We start from the raw sequence: 19,154 nt of genomic DNA on the forward strand, positions 1-19,154 counted from the left end.
CTGTACTGTGTACATGTGTGTGCAAGTGGTAAAGACCTTAAAATTTCCTCAAAGATATGCAAATAGCCCAAAAGCAGATGAAAAACAAGGAAATGCAAATCAAAGTCACAGTGAGCCACCTAACACCACTAAAGTGATGGCTGCGCTCAAAGACTGAAATAATAAATACCCCAAGCACCACGAAACCAGGCACTTCCAGAGGGTGACCAGATGCTACAGCAATTTCACCTCCATAAAAGTTCCAAATTGAAAAAGTGAACTGACGGTTGACAAGATAGAAAGAGTAGATGATGCCCGACACAAGTGACCCATCCCTGTAATCTTAGGAAGCTGACATCAGGAGGATCTCAGTTTGAGGCCAGTCCAGGCAAATAGTTTGCAAGACCCCATCTTCAAAATAACCAAGGCAAAATGGACTGGAGGTGTGGCTCAAGTGGTAGAGCAACTGCTTTGCAAGTGTGAACTCCTGAGTTCAGTCCCTCAAAAAAAAAAAAAAAAACCCCAAAGAGTAGATGATGAAAAGCAACAGCAAATACCAGCCCTAGGATGCAGGTGTTGGGTCTGAGGCTCCCCCTTCTCCTATTCATTTCTTTCAGCTTTCCTATGTTTGAAATCTTATCTCATGTTGTTGGCCAGCTTGGTAAATCTGCCAAAAGTCGTTGTTATCTTTAGTAAGTGGGTGGTGTCAGGGCCAGAGACACAGTTCAGTTAGTGGGAGTGCTTGCCTCGTATGCACAAGGCTCTGGGTTGTCCAAAAAAATAAGAAGCAATCCTTTCTAAGGCATATCGTACTCAAACAGCTTCAGCGAAGTTGTCAGATTCTTTCCATCATTAGCTGAAGAAAAGGCTGCATAGAGACAGCTAGGAAAAATTTAAAGTGAAGCATAAGAGAAAATCTGCAGGACACATCCCACAATATTCATGTGCAAGACTTCTGAACTGGGGCAGGGGGCTTTCCTTCTATTCCATAGCGTTTTTCTAATTTTCCAACCATATTACTAGTGACCATGTTACCAGCTAATTCAGTAATTACTATACTTAAGTTCAAGAAAGAAAATTCTTGCCAGTTCCCAAGAATATGAAAAATAATAAATTTGGGTTGCAGAACACCAATAGGCAGGTGGCAAAATCTTTGATTTTATTTCTTATCATAGGCCAAAACCTGGGGCGAGGCTGATTCAAATTTTCTCCCCCGGCCTGAAGTCTCCCATGCATTGGTGCTCAGGTTCTCTCTGGCCTAGCATCCACAGTCCCCAGCCTGGAAATTCTGGCGCTGTCCCTTACAGGCATCACTGCCCAGCCTGCCTTGCCGTCATTTCCCCCTCAGGTGATTTCTGCCTCACCAGCTCCTGCATCTCATCTGTCTCCATTTTAGCCTGACCCTCAGGCATGGGAGCCAGTCCTAAATAGCTTTCACGGTGTCACTGTTTAGTCCCAGAACTGTCAGTGGCTCCCCTGGGCCTCTGAAGCCCCAGGTCTGAAGCCCTCCAGCCTCCCCACTGTCCCTAAGAGCATCATCCATCCCACACAGTGCTGAGGGTGAATTCCAGGACCTTACTGGTCTCAGAGCTACTGAGCACTTGAAGTGTGGCTAAAGTGGCTGAGGAGCTAAGTGTTCAATTTTATTTAACCACAAACAACTGAATTTCAAATTCTAAAATTGGTGTTTGATTAATTGAAGTAGGCTTGGAATAATTTGGGTAAGTGAACCTATTTTTTTTCGACTGCAAATTTCATGAAATAAAAATATAAATCAAATATTCTGGTGAAAATTTAGCATCTGAATTGAGATGTGCTGTAAGTATAAACCATGCATTGAATTTCAAAGACTTAGTTTTAAAAAATCTTGTGCGGGCTCCAGTGGCTCATGCCTGTAATCCTGGCTACTTGGGAGGCTGAGATCAGGAGGACTGAGGTTTGAGGCCAGCCCTGGCAAATAGTTTGCAAGACTCCATCTCTAAAATAACCAGAGCAAAATGCAGATAATTTGAGCAGAGTAGCTCAAGAGGCAGAGCAACTGCTTTGCAAGCTGAAAACCCTGAGTTCAAATCCCAGTCTCACCAAAAAAACAAACAAAAAAAAAAAAACAAAAAAAAAAACCCCACAAAATCTTGTAAAAGAGAATACAAAATATGTCATCAAAATTTTTATGTCTGCCTAGCTACTCAGGAGGTGGAGATCAGGAGGATCAGTTTGAAGACAGCATGGGCAAATAGTTTGTGAGATCCTATCTTGAAAAAATCCATCACAAAAAAAGGGTTGGTGGAGTAGAGTGTATACATATATATATAATTTTTTTCTTTTTTTTTTTTTGGTGGAATTTGGGTTTGAACTCAGGGCTTTGTGCTTGCCAGGCAGGTGCTCTACCAGTTGAGCCACACCTCCAGCCCTTTTTGTTTTGGTTATTTTTCAGATAAGGTCTTGCATTTTTTCCCAGAGCTGACCTCAGACCATGGTCTTCCTACTTACACCTCCCCATAGCTGGAATTACAGATGTGTACTGCCACACCCAATTCGATTGTCAAAATAGGGTCTCACTAACTTGTTTTTTTTTTTTTGGCCAGGGCTGGCATCAGACTGTGATCCTCCCAATCTCTACCTTCTGAGTAGTGTCCTCCGGAGGGTCCTGGTGGCCAAGCAGGCCACCAGGCTCACCACCGCCACCTTCTCCCCTTTTCCAACATGTACTCCACATGCTCAGAACAGTGTGCCCTGTGCCCCTCCACAAGCCTGGACAACGACTCGAGTTCCAGCACACAGGGGGCAAACAGAGAGGAGAGGCACTGGCCTAGGACCACACAGCCTGGCAGCCGGGATGTGGATCCCAGCCCACATTAGCTGTTACTAGAGGCGCTGTTGGACTGCTGCTGTCCCCACCTTCAGGTGCTCACAGCTCAGAGTCCCCACCACCAGCACTTCAGGGCCAAACACACCTTTCCGGTATCGGAAGGCTACTGCCCCTCTCATGCCTAGCTCGTCAAAACTCCACTCTTCCTCGGAGTCACGTCCACACAGCAACACACACTGGCCTCTGGCTCCTCCCCTGCAGATCCTCCTGCCTGGAAAGCCTCCTTTCCCAGCACCATGGGATGAAGGGGAGAGGGAAGACGAGGCAGAAGCAGTACAGGAGGATGGTCTTTCCTGCAGTACTTCCTTCCCTCTGCACTCAATCATTCAAACAATTCCTCGTGCTAAGTACATCCTATGGGGGCGGGGGAGGGGAGAGGAACAGGACATCATAGACTTGGCCTTCAAAAAGCTCACAGCCAGTGGGCCTAACAAGCCATATACGATCACAAAAAGTAGCACAAGAACGCTAAGCTAATCTAAGGGTGACACAGATATGACAATATGCCGGGGCATGGAGGAGAGGCTGCTTCTGAACGGAGGAAGGAAGGGCTGGCTCATGGGACTGCACAGAGGATGGACTTTGAATGGCCCAGGCCTTCTTAGATAGATGGGGAGAAGGGTGGCCGGGGAGCTGGCAATCCCAGGCAAAGGCCCTAGTCAGGAAGTGTGCAGGTTTAGCAGTGAAGAGGAAAAGCGAGGGCCCCTCCCTGCCCCTGGCCTTACCCTGGGGAAGATGGCAGGGCTGCCTGTTACAGGGTTCCACCTCCATGGGCTTCGGCTGCTGCAGGCTCCCACAATGACTGGGCGGCCCAATGGCACAGACGACCTGTCGCCTCCGAGTGCCTGAGTTGCAGCTCTTGGAGCACTAGGGTCCAAAGGTGGGAAGAGAGAGCCCCAAGACTGGGTGACACATGTCAGATCAGAGGAGCTGAGGCTCAAGGAACCAGGGTTGGGCAGCAGGCATCGGAGAGGGGACAAGTACTCACTAGACCCCAGGTGCCAACATGCCAGGCCTGGTCACGGAGGAGGGCACAGGCCTCACGCACACAGGGCTCAGTAAGGGGTGGCTGGTCCTTCAAGGAGCACGCCGTGGCACGAAGCAAAGATCCCTGGTCACCCCGGCAAGTGACACTCCGCCTTCGGATGCCGGCACCGCAGGTGACAGAACACTGCAAGGACAGGCTGTCAGCAACAGCTCATTCCAACCCAGAGGACCCACATTGGGTGGAACAGCTGGAGGCCCACCAGCCTGGCATGGAGAGCAGACAGTACCCTACTGCCTGTATCCCATTCCCAGGCCCAGAAAGGCTCAGTCACTTCCCTGAGGTCACACAGCCTGATCATGGTGGCAGATAGCAGACTGAGGTGCATTTTATTTGCAAATTGAGCATATGTAGGTGCTGGAAGCACTGAGCAGCAGCCTCAGACATGCCAGCCCCTCACTCACCACACCCAGCTGCAACTCCAGGCCAAACAGAAGCCTTTCCTGCCCTACCCTGGGATCCTAGAGAAGGGGGAAGGGCCCTGGACATGCATCTAGTCCCAGCCTTGGCCGAAGCTTCCAAGACTGCCTGCTAGCTCCCTTCCCTTCCAGGACCTCAGTTTCTACCGTGGAAGACAAGTAGTCTCCCAGCCTAGCCCTGCTGCTGCCCAGGCCCAAGTCTCAGCTCCTGGCTTCCAGTTCAACTTGATCTCCATCAAGGGCCTCACCTCTCCCCAGGGTTCTGCCCTCCAGGTAGCACAGCGCTGCAGGTTGCAAGCCTGGGTAGTAGGGGGTTTCCTGGGTAGGCCAGCACACTCGGTCTCTTCTGCAGCCTCCTGGCCGCCAGCCCCATCAGAAGAGATGCAGTAGACAGAGCGGGACTGGGATCCACCCCCACAGGAGGCCGAGCAGGGAGTCCATGGCCCAGCCTTCCAGCTGGTAAGGAGTGGGAGTCAGGTAAGGCTAGCCAAGGAGCAGCAGCTCTCACACACCGGAGTGGACTAGAGACCCCAGCCCCAGCTGGATGCACCTCTGAACATCCAGGCCTGTGTCGGTGGGGACCCAAGAGCTCTGCATAACCCCCAGGGCCCTCTAGGCATCCCCCACTGCTGCCCTAAAACTTGGAGCCTGGCTGCTGCCTGTTAACTGCCCAATCCTCACCTGAAGCTGTCTTTTTCCTTCTCACCATGCCCTGTCACTCAAGCCACCTCCCATTCCCTCCAGGCCCCACCTTAGATGAGGGCATCTGCAGAGGGGCTGTGCAACCCATGCCTTGAGTGGCCCTGCCCAGCGCAGGGGGTGCAAGGGCCATTAGAAGGGCAGCCCCTGCACACCATGCAAAGGCAAGCTCACCACCATCCCACCAGGCCGGGCAGGTGAGAGGAACGGCGCTGGCCCTGTGAGGAGCCGCAGCCTGCAGATTACCTGTTCACACACACACGCTGGACCCCAGCATGGCGCCACGCTCTGGGCCGGTGCACTTAGGAGATCCTTTGTGCACGAATGAAGGCATTGCCAACAGGCCCTTTGGCCAGATCCCTGGCTCAGCACTGAGCATCTGCCAAGCCAAGCACCCTGCTGGCTCAGACAGGGACCTCTGGTACTGTCCCCAACCCTCCTGCCACCAGCCTGGACATTCTGAGCACTGTGTGGGCACACAGGGTATTGAGAACAGCCCTGGGCCTCACATTCAGGTCCTTTTGCTGCCTACCTCAATGACAACTGCCACCTACAGTCATAGCTGTAGGCAGCTCTGACCCCCTGCCCTCTTCGATCTACACCTAACACAGCTTAGAGACCCTCTTTCTTCCCACCCATGTTCTTGGGCCCCCACCAGGGAAGGAAGGGGCCAACAAGGCCTCACCGCTTGGTCTGTGGGCACGGGTGAAGGTTGCAGGGGCGGCGATCAGCTGGCCGAGGTTGGCGCTGGCACATGTGGTCAGGGTAGGCCTCATTGTCAATGGTGCAGAACACCAGGCGGGACTGGTGACCTGCCAGGGGCCGGGTCACAGAGGACAGCCAGTCAGTCAACCCCCCAGCGCTCTCTGGCCCAGGCACAGTTCTGGATTTGGTCTATGCCCATCCTACCCCTCTGGGATAGATACCAAATTACAGAGGCTCTGGGAGTTTTAGATGTGAGGGTCAGAGCTGGGCCTGACCCCTTAGTCACCTGGCCTAGGAGATGCCACCTAGGCGGAAAACCCTCCTTGATCTTCTTAGCTTAGGTGGGGGTCCGCCAAGTGGAGATTTCTCACCTACCTGTCCACTCCCCACAGGGCTGCCTTAAAGAGAGAGCTGTGACTTGTCTGCCTATGTCCCCTCCGGGGCTGTGCTCTCACCTCCACCGCACTGGGCGCTGCAGTCACTCCAGGAGCCATGACTCCAGCTGAAGCCAGGGCTGCGGCCGCTGAGACTCAGGGGCAGGTAGTACTCATAAAACACCCCAGGGTTGGGCTCCTGGCTGATGAGCTGCATGGGAGGGTCCCCATCTCTGTTCAGGTCGCCCTCAATGGTTCCAGGCAGGGCTCCCACCACCAGCTAACCCCTTCCCAGTCTGCTCACCTCTATGACCAGGGGCTCTGAGGTAGGGCCCCGGGCCTGGAGCCGCTCAGGGGCCAGGTCCCCTTCAGCTCCCAGCTCGTATTGCAGGATGGTGTTAGCCACTGGCAGAGCCTGGGCCTCCTGGATGGTCCAGTGCCCATTGAGGTAGTACTCACCACGGACATTTTTCACGGCTGTGGGAAGGATGGTCCTGGTTGGCAGGATGAGGCAGAGGACAACAGGATGGCTGCCCTGGCCCAGTTCCCCAACCCACCCCTTACCCAGGAAATTCCTGCTGGCAGCGACTTCCTCGATTCGGATGCTGGTAGCCCCTGCGGGAACTATGAAGATCTGGTTGTAGCCTGATGGGGACAGAGATTCAGGTGAGGGGTGCAAAGTTGCCCTTCCCCCCATCACACACATACCCCATCATTCAAACCACAAGCAGAAGTTGCCCCTGGGATGGAAGTGCCACACAGCACAGAAGGAGGTGGGGAGGGCTGGGCTGCTCAGGGGCCAGTGTTCCTGGCAGAGGAAACAGCTTTGCAAAGGCTAGGTGAGCAGAAAGGTAGGGCACCCAGAGCAGGCCGGAAGGGGAAGGAACAATGGGGGAAAGGGTGGGGAGGGGCATCCATGTGTTAGCAAGATTAGATTAGACAGGTGAGCAAGAGTCCCAACAGAAGTGGGCACACAGAGGGGAGTGGGGCTGCTATAAAGTGCAGCCTCCACCCTGCAGCCCTGAGAGGCGCTGTTTGACACGAGTCAAGCCAATAGACCCACTGGGTGCCACAAGGACCACTCAGCCTCAAGCCTTGGCCAGGAAGGAGCCAGGAAAGCTGGAGGCAGGCAACAGACCCTGTCTCAACTGTTTGCAGACCCCCACAAGGACTCCAACCTCTATTGAGGTCATTGGCATCAAAGGTGCCAGTGACAGGGTAGCAGGTCGTGCCGTCACCCCCACACTGCAGACACTTGTCCTCCTGCTTGGGCGAGTCGAGCTTGTGGTCACAGCCAACAATCTGCAGAGGAGGGATGAGGGAGAGGTGAGGGCAAAATGAGAAAGAGCAGAGAGAGAGATGTGGACATGCCAGGGTCCAGCTCTGGTTGGCTCAGTACCCATGTGTTCCGGGCAGGACAGGCATGGTCAAGAATTATTCAGCAGGTTGGTGGAGTGGCTCAAGCTAAGTAGAGTGCCTGCCTAGCAACTATAAGGCCGTGAGTTCAAACCCCAGTATTGCAAAAAAAAAAAAAGTTTACTGAAGAATTATTCAGCAGCAAGCCAGGTGACTGACAATTCCCTCAGCTCGGTCCCCACCATTAACCACACTCTGCCTTCCTTTGGAGGCCACCGTTCCCCTACAGACTTTGGATGAAGCTCCCCGGATGTGAGGAGCAAACCTCTCTCCTAAGAGAGAGGGTCAGGTAAGCCATAGGTCAAAGGCAGCCCAGGGTGCTGGGAGTCCTGGGATTGCCGTGGGAGCTGCCAGGCTGGTGCGCAGAGACGTGGAGCTGCCATCCTGTTACATCTCATGGGAAGAACGTGCAGGAGCCTGATGGTGACCCAGAGGAGAGTAGGCAAGCAGTGTGGAGAGAGATTTCAGGCAGCATCATTCAAACACCTGCATTCATGCACCCCAGGGTGTTTGGTTTGTTTTTGTTGAAGTCAGTGTCAGCTGGGTTCCTATAACATGCTACCCAGAGTTTCTTTTCTGAGGTTAGCATTCTCAAAGGGCAGAGGTAAGGGGAGCCACATGGCATCAAACTCCTGACAGCTGCCTGGACCTCTGATGCTGCAGGGAGACACCTGCCATAAGCCCCCAGGCAGTGTGGTGGTCAAGGAGGGCCATAACTCACCCGGCAGTTGCCATCCACACAGACATCCCGCTTGCCAGGCTCACAGGGCGTCCCGTCCACCACAGCCTCCCTGTGTCTGTAGTAGAAGTTCTCCCCCTTGGGAATGCAGTTCAGTTCGCACTTGTTTGGGGCTGGGATGGGCAAGAGAAGAAAGCTGAGATCCTGGCCCAAGGCCTAGTCTAGCAGCAGGGAAGCAGGGGCCAGAAACACACACATGGCTTTGAGAGAAGGTGCTTGCAGCAGCTCCTCCCCTGCCCCCCATCCAAAGAGGAAGGGATATTCTCCATGAACCTGCTGCATCTTTGGGGACCAAACCAAAGAGAAATCCACCAGCATAAGGAAAAAACGACATCGTTTATAAAAACGAGCTCAGGTGTTACCAATAGGCTGCTGTGAATTGGCAGTGGAGTATCATGCGTGTTGACTATGCAGTTACAGTGATGAAGTTTGTATATTTGTATGGGAAGATGCTTGTAACGATGCAGAATGGCGATCACTACACTAATTACAAATGTGTAAACATGTTGAGAAGATGCCATGAAAGGGTGAAATGTTAAATAGCGATTCTATGAAAGAGGGAGGATTACAGAAAATGCCTTTGGATAGGGGAACTCACTATGTTGCCCAGGCTGACCTTGAACTCGTGGGCTCAAGTGATCCTCTGCTTCAACCTTCTAAGTAGTGGGGGACTACAGGGTGACTCACTGTAGCAGCTAACCTAACCCAGTTTTGTAATTTTGGGGGAAGGTGCCTAGGATGGATCCCAGGGCTTCACACTTGAAACCACTCCACTGCTAAGCCCCAACCCCAGAAAAGTGACTTTTTTCTTGTATTTACTGTCTAGATATTTCATATACATTGTTTAAAGAGCCCAAAAGTACTAACAGTATCATAATCATGTCCAAAACAAGGCAGGCATCCCTCAACTACTCTTTTTAGCCCTTCCTGTATATTCCAATTTTTCTGCTGTATGTATGTGTAGAAGTTATTAATGTAACTTCGGGATCCAGGAGTACTGACTGCCAAAGGGCCCCGGTGGGTCCGCTCTCCTGGCCGCGGTAACCCCAACAAGGGCACACACACAGAACACATGTTCATCATTAGGAATCAGAGCGCATGGAGGAGCCAAACCTCTCGTGCAGTGCGCAATGATACCAAACACCCAGGCATCTTATGACACATCGAAAAATGTATCTATTTCGTACATGTTGGTGTTTTTTTTTCCTCAACTGTATTTCTGTGTATAATAATCTCACGCCCTCAGAGTTCCCAGACCTCTCCCTCAGGCCCCCCACGACTGGGTAAACAGAATCTTGCTGAACCAAGCCCTTGCCCCTTCCATGCCCTACCCGGCCTGCCCCCACTTCCGCCTCTGTGCAACAGGAAGACAGATCGCAGACAGCCGGCTTTTGCTGCCAGGGCTGCAAACGGATGAACACACCATAGCTCTGCTTGAGAAAATACGCACATATGGGAAAGGCCAGAAGACCTCAGCGCATGTGCGTTGTGATGGGGACATGCAGGTGGCACTGGTGACTTTGCAAGACTTATGTGACAAGATGTCTATAACATGGTGATAAGAACTGAGAGGCAGTTGGGCACCGGTGGCTCACTCCTACAATCTTAGCTATTCAGGAGGCAGAGATCAGAAGGATCATGGTTCGAAGCCAGTCGGGAAAAATAGTTCCGAGAGACCCTATCTCGAAAATACCTAACACAAAAAGGGCTGGTAAAGTGGCTCAAGGTGTAGGCCTTGAGTTCAAAAAAAAAAAAGGAGAAAGAGAGACAGTGTGGACAGTGTGTTCCAGAGATCCCCAAAGCTGGGGCCAGGGCAGGCCCAGTCGGGCGCTCACCGCCATAGTAGGGCAGCCACCGGTATCGCCGGCCCTGGAACTCGGTGCCATCCAACTCCGCGCACTGCTCGGCCCGGAAGTCCCGCGCGCCCTCGGGACAGCTCTGCGAAGCAGATCAGGAAAGTGGGTCCCCAACGTCAGCGCCGGGGGAGGTCCCGATCCCTTCCTGCCCAGGAGCCCAAGGTCCCCAGCCTCAGTCCTCCGGCCCAGGGACCCCGTATGTGGTCGTCGGAGCCACGGCCGACCACGGGGTGCGGGGTGAGGAAGGGGCTCCTGGGCGGACTCCAGAGGGCGGGGACGTGGGGCCGGGGCTCGGGCTTCACCTCGGTGCGGCAGGTTCGGTGGCTCCGGGAGGGGCCCACGCAGCTGGCTCCACCATCTCTCCTGGGGACGAGAACACCGGGAAGACCCCCCTACCCTCCCGCTCCCTCCTGGGGTCCTCTGCAGGCCAGAGGGGCGTCAGGGTGAGGACGGGGTGGCTCACGCACAAATCCCCTCTGGCGAGTGTAATTAGCCCGTGTTCCTACCCAGAAGCGGCTCAGAAGCCTGACTCCTACAGTTTGTCTAACGCTGCTTCATAAAGCAGAGCTCCAGATTTCCAAATTCCACCCTTGGAGCTAAGAGGTAATAAATACCCACGGGAGGGGAGGTGGTCTGCCATGGAAGGAGTAAATCAGCGTCAGCACTCTCTCTCTTCCTCCTCAGTAGGCTCTTAGAAGATGCAGTCACAAAGCCACCCGGGCCCCCACCCTGCAGCCTGCTGCCCTTGAGCCTGCTGGCCCATTCTGGCCTCCTCTACCTGTGGGAGTAGCAGGGGCGCTCCCGGAAGCTGATGCCTCCTCCGCAGGTGCGACTGCAGGGGCTCCACTCGCCCCAGGGCCCCCAACGGTCACTCTGCTGCCTCACATTGGGAACCTGCAGAAGACACGCTCACAGCTCAGGCCAAGCTGCCTAGGGAGTCTCTCTTCCAGCCCTGCCTCTTTAAAACACAGAAACACTACCAGGCACTCCAAAACATTCATTATAAAATTAGTCACTGTCACCATAAGGAGGGGTGAGTCAGCCTGGGAGGGGCGAAAGGGACAAGGCAGCTAGAAAGAGTCTGCCGTTCTGGGGCAGTGCCCATGCTTTGTAGCCCAACAGTGATGTAGGGGAGGGGACCAGAAAAAAAAGAAGGAAAGCGACCATAGGACAGGGACACACAGCTGCATGACTCTGCACCAATCACCAAACCTCACATGCTATGGTTTTCTTAGCTGGCAAAGTAGCTGCCACCAACGACAACATCTCTGTTTGCCAGGCATGGTGAAGGAGGAGAGAGGCTTTTTCCGGGACAGTACAATCTGTCTGGAGAGCCCTTCAATGGTGCCCATGGGTCACCAGAGTGAGCCCTTCCAAGACGGGCATGTACACGGCAGAAAGGACCAAGCAGGTCCTCAGGAGGTGATGCTCTGTCCCTGCAGGGAATGTCACCCACAGGCAGTACAGCACTTCAACAGGGTCCCCAGTGGAAAAGCCACACCATGCCTCATTGCACTCATTGCTCCTGCTTCTGCCCTGTGTGATTTCACTTCCAGAAGTTTCTGTAGCTCTGGCCTTTTAAACTACAAACTTAATATTTTTGGGTGGCAGGCTGGGGGAGGTGGTACTGGGGTTTAAACTCAGGGCCTCATACTTGCTAGGCTCTATCACTTGGGCCACTCTGCCAGTTGTTTTCGTGTTGAGTCTTTTCAGGAACTGTCTGCCTGGGCTGGCTTTGAACTTAGTTCCTCCTGATCTCTGCCTCCCAAGTAGCTGGGATTACAGGTATGAGCCACTGCCACTGGCTAGGGACTTTTTTTTTTTCAACTTTCTTTTTTATTATTTATTTTTATTTATATGTGCATACAGTGTTTAGGTCATTTCTCCCCTCTCCCTGGCTAGGGACTTAATCTTATCCTGTGTGTGTGGGGGGGGGGGGGGGACTATAGTCTTCCTGCTCATCTGTGGCAGAGATTCCCAGGAGTATCCCAAAATCCATCCCCTTCCTCCCATTGTGAGAGAATATTTGAAAACTTAACTCCTAATTGGGTACTCTTAGCTTAGCTTTCTATAGCTAACTGTGGCTACATCACTAAGTTCTCATCAGTGAGTTATAAACAAAAGTGTTGGGCAGCAGTCTCTAATAATCTCCTTATGAGACAGCTTGCATGTGCATTTGTCCTCTTCTTCCTCCTGTACTCCTTTCTGCTGTCTGGAAGACAGATGTGATGACTGGAGTTGGAGCAGCCTTTTAGACTGTAAAGTAATTTGGGAATGGAGGCTTCAAAGTGAAATAAAGATAGAAGAATCCTAGAGCCTGGAGGACTTTGTGAGAGAGAGCAGTCCTGAACTTCCAAACCCTAGGTCTTTATGTGACAGAGGAATTATGTCTGTTTTGGTAAAACACTGTTACTCGAGACTACGCACAGGAATATAAACTTAACAGATAAGGTTTTCCTTATCCGACACTTTGCAGCTGGAATCAGATAGCCACATGCTCACCTGAACTCTTCATTTAATCCCACAACGTCAGACCCTACTGCATAAGAAAATGAGGCAGAGAGAGAGGAAGCTGCAGAGTAAGAAGAGAGCACCAGGGCAAGTCACCTCTCTCTAGGTCTCTGCACTTATCCTGAGGTCATGCCCCTTCCTGCCTCTCAGGACAACCAAATGAGACCCTACATAAGCCCTGAGTCCCTGGACAGGGGTTCAACTGGACCTTACAGTTTCGACAGGAGGCAGATGATGTTCTGCAAACTTGTCCCGTTTGCTGGAAGGGGACTTGATTTTACCATGCCACCACATAAGAATCTTTAGAAAAAAGTCACTCCCATTCTCCCATTCCCCTCCCCGCACCCAGGCCTCTCAACTCCCTCCCCCCAGGTCCCGGATGAGGAGGGAGGATGGTTCATCTCTAATGCCTGTAGTTACAGGTGCTTTTAACAGATCAGAGCCAGATGCACCAAACTTGCTGAGCCACACACAAAGCTGAGACAGAGAAGAAAGGGGCAGCCAGACCAAAGGTTCACCTTTCACTTGTGAATCATGTGCTCCTACAGTTTAGCTGGGATGGAAGCTCCAACTTTCCAAGCCAGAGAGAACCAAGGAGAGCCTCGCATTCTCAGTGAATGGGTTGTACTTGGACTAAGTCCCTATTATAAAAGGGAAGCCTTTGCATGGTGGGGATAGAGTCCACCTGGACTCTGGCTCAGATCTCCCCCAACAATCAGCCTCATTAGCACATGGGAAGAATTCAGGAGGTACCCCCTGCCCTCTCATGCTGCTGGCCTGGGCCTAGCTGTTACTGACTACCCAGGGCCTGTTTGGACATCTGTATGGCTCCTTAGCACAGCAGCCTCCCCAAATCCACCCTTCCCCAAGATGGAGCTGGGTGAGCTGGTGAGCCTCGTTGCCTTAACAAGGACACACAGGCCACGGAGCCACCTTCAGAATGAGGGGGAACTGGCCTGAACACAGGGCTCTCTAGGGCTGAGGCACCTTACAAACATCTTCCTGCTTCCTGTGTCCAGCCCCTGTGGGTTGGCAGTCCTATTGCAGGACCACTGAGGAGCTGTGGTCTGTGTTTGTCTGCATGACCCTAAGCTGTCTGGATGCACCTCTCCACACCATCTCTTCTCTTCCAGAAGGAAACAGGTTCAGTCACGAGCAGCAGCAGGAGCACATTTTGTTCCCTGTAATTACCCAAACCATGAGCTGCTGCCGCCGCTGAGTGGTGTGAAGCAGAGGAGCTGATACAGCCTGGGCCTGTCCTCACCTGTCTCCTCTGCTGTCAGCACCCTTCCCATTCCTCCTCCAGTTCCCTCCTGGATGGACTCAGGAGACCTGTTCAGCCCCTTATTTCCAGAGAAATCTGCTGCCCACTGTGCATGGGATGGGGGGAGGGGATAGTGAGTGACCCTGAGAAGGTTGCTTGGGGTCTCCAGGTGGATCCTGCCCCAGCTAGAACCAGAATGGGAGGCCACACACCCTCTACCAGACAGCCAAGCCAGGCCCAGCCCATCTAGGACTCACACACTGGGAGACAGGAGGCAGGAGAAGGCTACTTGGGGTATTGCTAGGGGCAATCGTCAGGCCTTCGTCAGCCCTGATTCATTGCTGACATCTGTGGGATGGACATTCTAACTCTCAAATCAGAGGAATCTAAGGCTTGTGACTTGGCTGGGGTCGCGCAGCTGTTGTGGGTGGCTCTGGGGTGTCATCCTGGAGTCTTGACACTCATCTTGGCCTCCACCTGGGCTTTGGCATATATGCAGCTGGGGCACCAGCACATGCTGAAGGACCTCAGCTGGCATTTGGGGAACAAGCACAATGACGTAGGGAAAGTGACATGGGAGCTGGCAAGTGGTGAAAAGGACACAAGAAAGGATGGCTACAGCACTCTCTGCTCTGACTGTGGCCTGTGTTTAATCACCAGCTCTTGGAGGACCGCTCAGTACCCACCTCTGACACCAACCCCTGCCTGCTGTTCTTCCTCTCCATCTACACTTCAACAGCCGTGGCATTGCCCCTGCTCTCCCCAGGCAGGAAACAGTCTAGGTCCTTCTCTCTCACTGGTGCCAGGTGCACAGAAGGTGGGCAGAGCTCTGTCACCTCCATCGAGCTCTCACAGGAAAGGACAGGGCCTGGTTGACTCTGTGCTCTCTGTTATGTTCAGCACCCAGCTCAGCAGACCCTCTCCTCCCCACAGTGGATCCTACAGTCTAGAACCTTCCCTGCATATCCATAGGACCCAAATATGTTCTCCAGGTAGCCCTGCAATGAACTAGCTACTCTGATCACCAGTTGGCTGCCTGTAAGTTTGCATTAATACAGAAATCGGAAGTCACCAGTCACATGAGGCTATTTAAATGAATTAAATTCAAATAACTTTAAAAGTGCCTCAGTTGCACTAGCCACATTTCAAGGATACAATAGCCACAAGATCTACGGGCTACCTACTGGACAGCAGACATCCAGAACATTCCCATAGTCTCTGAAGGCTCTGCTGGACAGCCTTGCTTAGGTACAAACCCCCAAAGGAAAGGCAATGACAGGCACTCCAACCTCTACCCAGCTGCGGGGCAGCCTATTTGGCTCCAAGGGTGGTAGGTATCCTCAGGACAGGGCCATTTAGCTATTTGGAAGAGAGCAGAAGCCAGGGCCCCACGAGTGTGCCCACCCCCTTCCAAAAGGAGAGGTGGGTGGGAAGCCACCTCCAAGGTGCCAGCCCTGCTGACGGAAGTGGAGGGCGCGGGTTGGCCCCTCTTAGCCATCTTCGTGGCATTGCCCTTCTCCTCGGGACGTGGCTGCTACATTTCGGCAGGCACCAGGCTCCAGCCTGCCTCCCTGGGCGTCCCCTACAGGGTGCTCCCTGGGCGGGCGCGGCTGCACTCACCGAGGACCCGGGTTTGGAGGCCAAGAGCAGAGGCAGGAGCAGGAGCAGCCGCATTTCAGCCTGCGGGAGAGGACGCGGGTTAGAGCTGGCCAGGCGGGGTCGGGGCGCCCCTCACTCCTATGCCGCAGCTGTCCAGAGTGCCGGCGCCAGAGCGTGGGCGTGACCCTCCCTCCCGCGGGCCACAGGTGGCCATGAGACCGCACAGGGACCGCAGGAAACGCCAGGGTGCGCAAGAGAAAGCAGAACTTGTGCGTGCACCACCCGTGCAACTGACACACGTGGGAAAGAGAGGGCAAGCTGACAACTGGCAGAAATTCAGGAACAACTTGTTTCAGGATTCCAGAGAAAATAAAAGGGCAATTAAAAACAATTCTGCGTTGCGAAAAAACAGGGCGTTCAGAATCAAAGTAATCAGGCTCGATGTTTTAATTTACCAAGAGATTCCGTTTTAAAAAACCATTTTGGCCGGCTGCCGATGGCTCACGCCTGTAATCCTAGCTGATCGGGAGGATCATGGTTCTAAACCAGCCCGGGAAAATAGTACACGAGACCCTATCTCGAAGGAGCCCATCAGAAAAAAAGGTTGGCAGAATGGCTCAAGTGGTTGAGCACCTGCCTCTAGCAAGCGTGACGCTCTGAGTTCAAACCCCAGTGCCACCAAAATAAAAAAATAAACAATAAAAGCCATTTCATCAGTTGTTCGAAAGCGAATGGATAAAATGATAGATTTGCAACTCAGTTTTAATCACCAAAAAAATGATTTTTTTTTTTAAAGACAGTCCCTGAAGACAAACTAGAGGCCTTGGGTTCTATTCCAAAAAAAAAAAAAAAAAAAGAATCCTACTGTGTTTTTTTGAGTTTTTTTTATTCATATGTGCATACAATGCTTGGGTCATTTCTCCCCCCTCCCCCCTTACCGTGTTTTAAACCCAAGCCAGCATTTCCCACGGGGAAGCTCCATCAGCTCAGCAGTGTGTGTACCCACGCGTGCCCAGTGCGGTGTGCATGGTGAATGCAATGTGCACGTGTGCAGGGCAGTGTGTATACCTGTGTAGTGTGGTGTGAGTGTGCGTGCGATGCAAGCCTGTGTGGTGTGGTGAGGGTTTTGTGTGTTTTGTTTGTTTCTTGGTGGATCTGGGGGCTTTGGGCTTGCAAAGCAGGCACTCTACGGCTTGTGTCAAACCTCCAGTGGATTTTGCTTTGGTTATTTTGCAGATGGAGGTCTCACGAACTATTTGCCTGGGCTGGTGTTGAACTGTGATTCTCTTGATCTCAGCCTCCCAAGTAGCTAGGATTACAGTCGTGAGCCACGTGCGTCCAGCTGGTGTGCGTGTTTTAGGCTGCACGCCACTGTGTGTGTATGTCACTGTTTCGGAGAATGACATACGCAACGTTGTGATTCAGTACAAAACATTAAACAGGCACCGACTTGTAGGCTGAAATTTAAAAATCTGTACTTCTACCAACGTTCTAAGTTTTTTTAAATAAAATAACTTCAGGTTAAAGGATAAAATAGAGCATTCAAATGACAAAATCAGCAAAATTTACCCTGGTCCATTAACCCACCCGCGTACGCGATAATTTGGCACCAGTGGCGATGCATTTTGGTCACTACTTTCAGAGTCCAAGCGGAGGTTCCTAGGGTTGGCGGGGTGAGGGAGGCGGGGGCGGGGAAGTGGCGCTGCCACAGAGGCCACTTTCTAGGGCTGATGACCAAAGAGGCGTCCCTACCCAAGACAAGCCTTTAGGGGCGGTGAGCTCTGCCAGGGGGAGAGACTGAAGAGACAGGAGCAAAGAGGAATTGTACTTTAACTGCTCCCAGCGCTACCACCGCTGCCACCGCGCCGGACTACACCCCCACATCTGCAGTTCCAAAGTCCCGGAAGCAAGAAAAGTTCCGTGTTTTTCAGCCCATGGGGTGACACAAGCCGGACACACGTCGAACTCCACGGCCAAACCTTGGTCCGGCCACCGGGCCACTCTGCAGGCCAGGCAGCCTGGATCTCCCCTGCCGCTTCCCAGGGCGGGGCATAAAGGCGGACTCCCCAGACGTCGCATTCTCGAGGAACCCCGTCATACCGACCCAGGGCGAGGGCGTAGCTTCTGGGGCCGGTAGTGGGAACTTGAGGAGTAGGACACCGACCAAGCAGCTATGCGCCTTCCCTCGGGGTCCGCCTAGGGGGTCCGCCTAGGGGCTCCGCATCCCCGCACCGTCCCCAAGTGAGGACTGCCGGGCTCTTGTGTCCTCCGCGTCAGGCTGTCGCCGGCGTGTGCCCCTTCCTGACCCGGCGTCCCGCGTTCCCACTCCAGCGCAGGGATGCGGCGCCCACATGCAGCCCCGGGGTGACCCCGCAGGTACTGGCTCTCGTGCTCCCAGCCACAGCCCCAGCGGTACATCGGCAGGGGACGCGCGGGGAAGGAGGCGGGAGCGGGAGCGCCACCCAGCACCAGCCCCGCCGAGACCTCAAGCCTCGGTCTAATACCCGCGGTGACCCAGCCCTGCGACCACCTCTGCGCGAGAGCCGGAGTTGGGGTCTCCCCTGGGTCCCAACCCCGCAATCGCCGCGAGCCAGACGAGCCAGGCGGGGCACATTCCTGCAGAGGCCCGGGCGCGCCATCCCGCCGCTGGCGTCGGTCCCTCGGCTTCCTATTCCTACCTGTCTCCGCGAGCGCCCGGAGCACAGCGCCACCAGGGCCACCCGGTCCGTGGCCGCCCAGTCCCAGCCGCAGCGCAGCCCCGAGGTCCACCTGGCCGCGCGCAACGCCCGCAGAGGCTGGACTTTCTCTCCCCGCCGCTGGCTGGCTCCCTCCCCGCCCATCTTCCCCCCACCCAGCCCTGCTGACACCCACCTCCAATCCATCTCCAATCCCCGGGGAGGACAGTGCCCCCGTGGGGAGGCCCCGTGGTGCCCGGCGATGCTCCGTGCCTCCACCCCTTGGGTCCGTGCCAAGGCTTGGCTTATCCACCATTCCGTGGGCTCCTGGTGTTCCCGTCTTGGGTCTGTGCCAGTCACCTCTTCAATCCCGTTTCCCCTTCCCCAAGCCCTCCAGTTCTTTGCCAGGACCCCTCCTCATCACACCTCTCACACCTGACACACCTGTCCATCCGTGTCCAGCCACCTCCCTGTCTCCTCTCTGAGTTCTGTACTTCAACCACAAGTCAGTTTCTCTGTACACACACTGCTCTTTCCCACTTCTCAGCCAACTGTTGACTGTCTAGAAAGTACTCTCCCAGTCCCCTCTCCAACTCCTCATCTTTCAGAACCCTGGTCAAATATCATCTTCTTCTGAAGCCTTCCCTACACCTCTGCAGGCAGAGCACCCCCTGCCCCTTTGGTCTCTGTCCCTGTCAGCTGTAATTCTGCAGCACCTCACATCACCTAGAGGGAATCTGACAAGCTGTGAGTTGAGGGAGAGTAAGGCCTGCATCCTCACACCTGTGCCCAAGGCACTACTTGGCATCAAGGTTCAGGCTCAATAAATGTGGTAAATTTAATTTCCTTTCCTGGTTGTCCTATATTTTCTCAACAAGACACTCCTTGCCTGCCATTCTTTTCCTGAAACTGGAGTTCACCCATCCCTAGGAAACTGGCACTGGTCCTGGGCCTGCGGGAGGTGGTGAGGTCACAGAAGCTGGTCCCCTTCCCCCATCCTCTCC

The 19,154-nt window shown here is 53.7% G+C and overlaps 1 protein-coding gene across 4 annotated transcripts in view; it reads right to left on the bottom strand.

Moving 5' to 3' along the window:
* Papln (papilin, proteoglycan like sulfated glycoprotein) overlaps window positions 1-18,282 on the bottom strand; it is a 60,710-nt gene extending 42,428 nt beyond the window's left edge. For all 4 annotated transcript variants that reach the window (XM_020175126.2, XM_074067594.1, XM_074067592.1 and 1 more), the window contains exons 1-14: window positions 18,154-18,282; window positions 15,497-15,556; window positions 10,880-10,995; window positions 10,404-10,464; window positions 10,081-10,183; window positions 8,228-8,358; window positions 7,269-7,392; window positions 6,655-6,735; window positions 6,395-6,567; window positions 6,172-6,301; window positions 5,697-5,823; window positions 4,561-4,768; window positions 3,837-4,019; window positions 3,574-3,715 (exon numbers count right to left, since the gene is read on the bottom strand). In XM_020175126.2, the coding sequence (XP_020030715.2) occupies window positions 3,574-3,715; window positions 3,837-4,019; window positions 4,561-4,768; window positions 5,697-5,823; window positions 6,172-6,301; window positions 6,395-6,567; window positions 6,655-6,735; window positions 7,269-7,392; window positions 8,228-8,358; window positions 10,081-10,183; window positions 10,404-10,464; window positions 10,880-10,995; window positions 15,497-15,550 (1,633 nt within the window). In that variant the 5' untranslated portion in view covers window positions 15,551-15,556; window positions 18,154-18,282. The remainder of the gene's footprint in view (window positions 1-3,573; window positions 3,716-3,836; window positions 4,020-4,560; window positions 4,769-5,696; window positions 5,824-6,171; window positions 6,302-6,394; window positions 6,568-6,654; window positions 6,736-7,268; window positions 7,393-8,227; window positions 8,359-10,080; window positions 10,184-10,403; window positions 10,465-10,879; window positions 10,996-15,496; window positions 15,557-18,153) is intronic.
* Window positions 18,283-19,154: the final 872 nt, after the last annotated feature.

The sequence above is a fragment of the Castor canadensis genome, chromosome 3 (genome assembly GCF_047511655.1).
Source record: "Castor canadensis chromosome 3, mCasCan1.hap1v2, whole genome shotgun sequence".
NCBI lineage: Eukaryota > Metazoa > Chordata > Mammalia > Rodentia > Castoridae > Castor > Castor canadensis.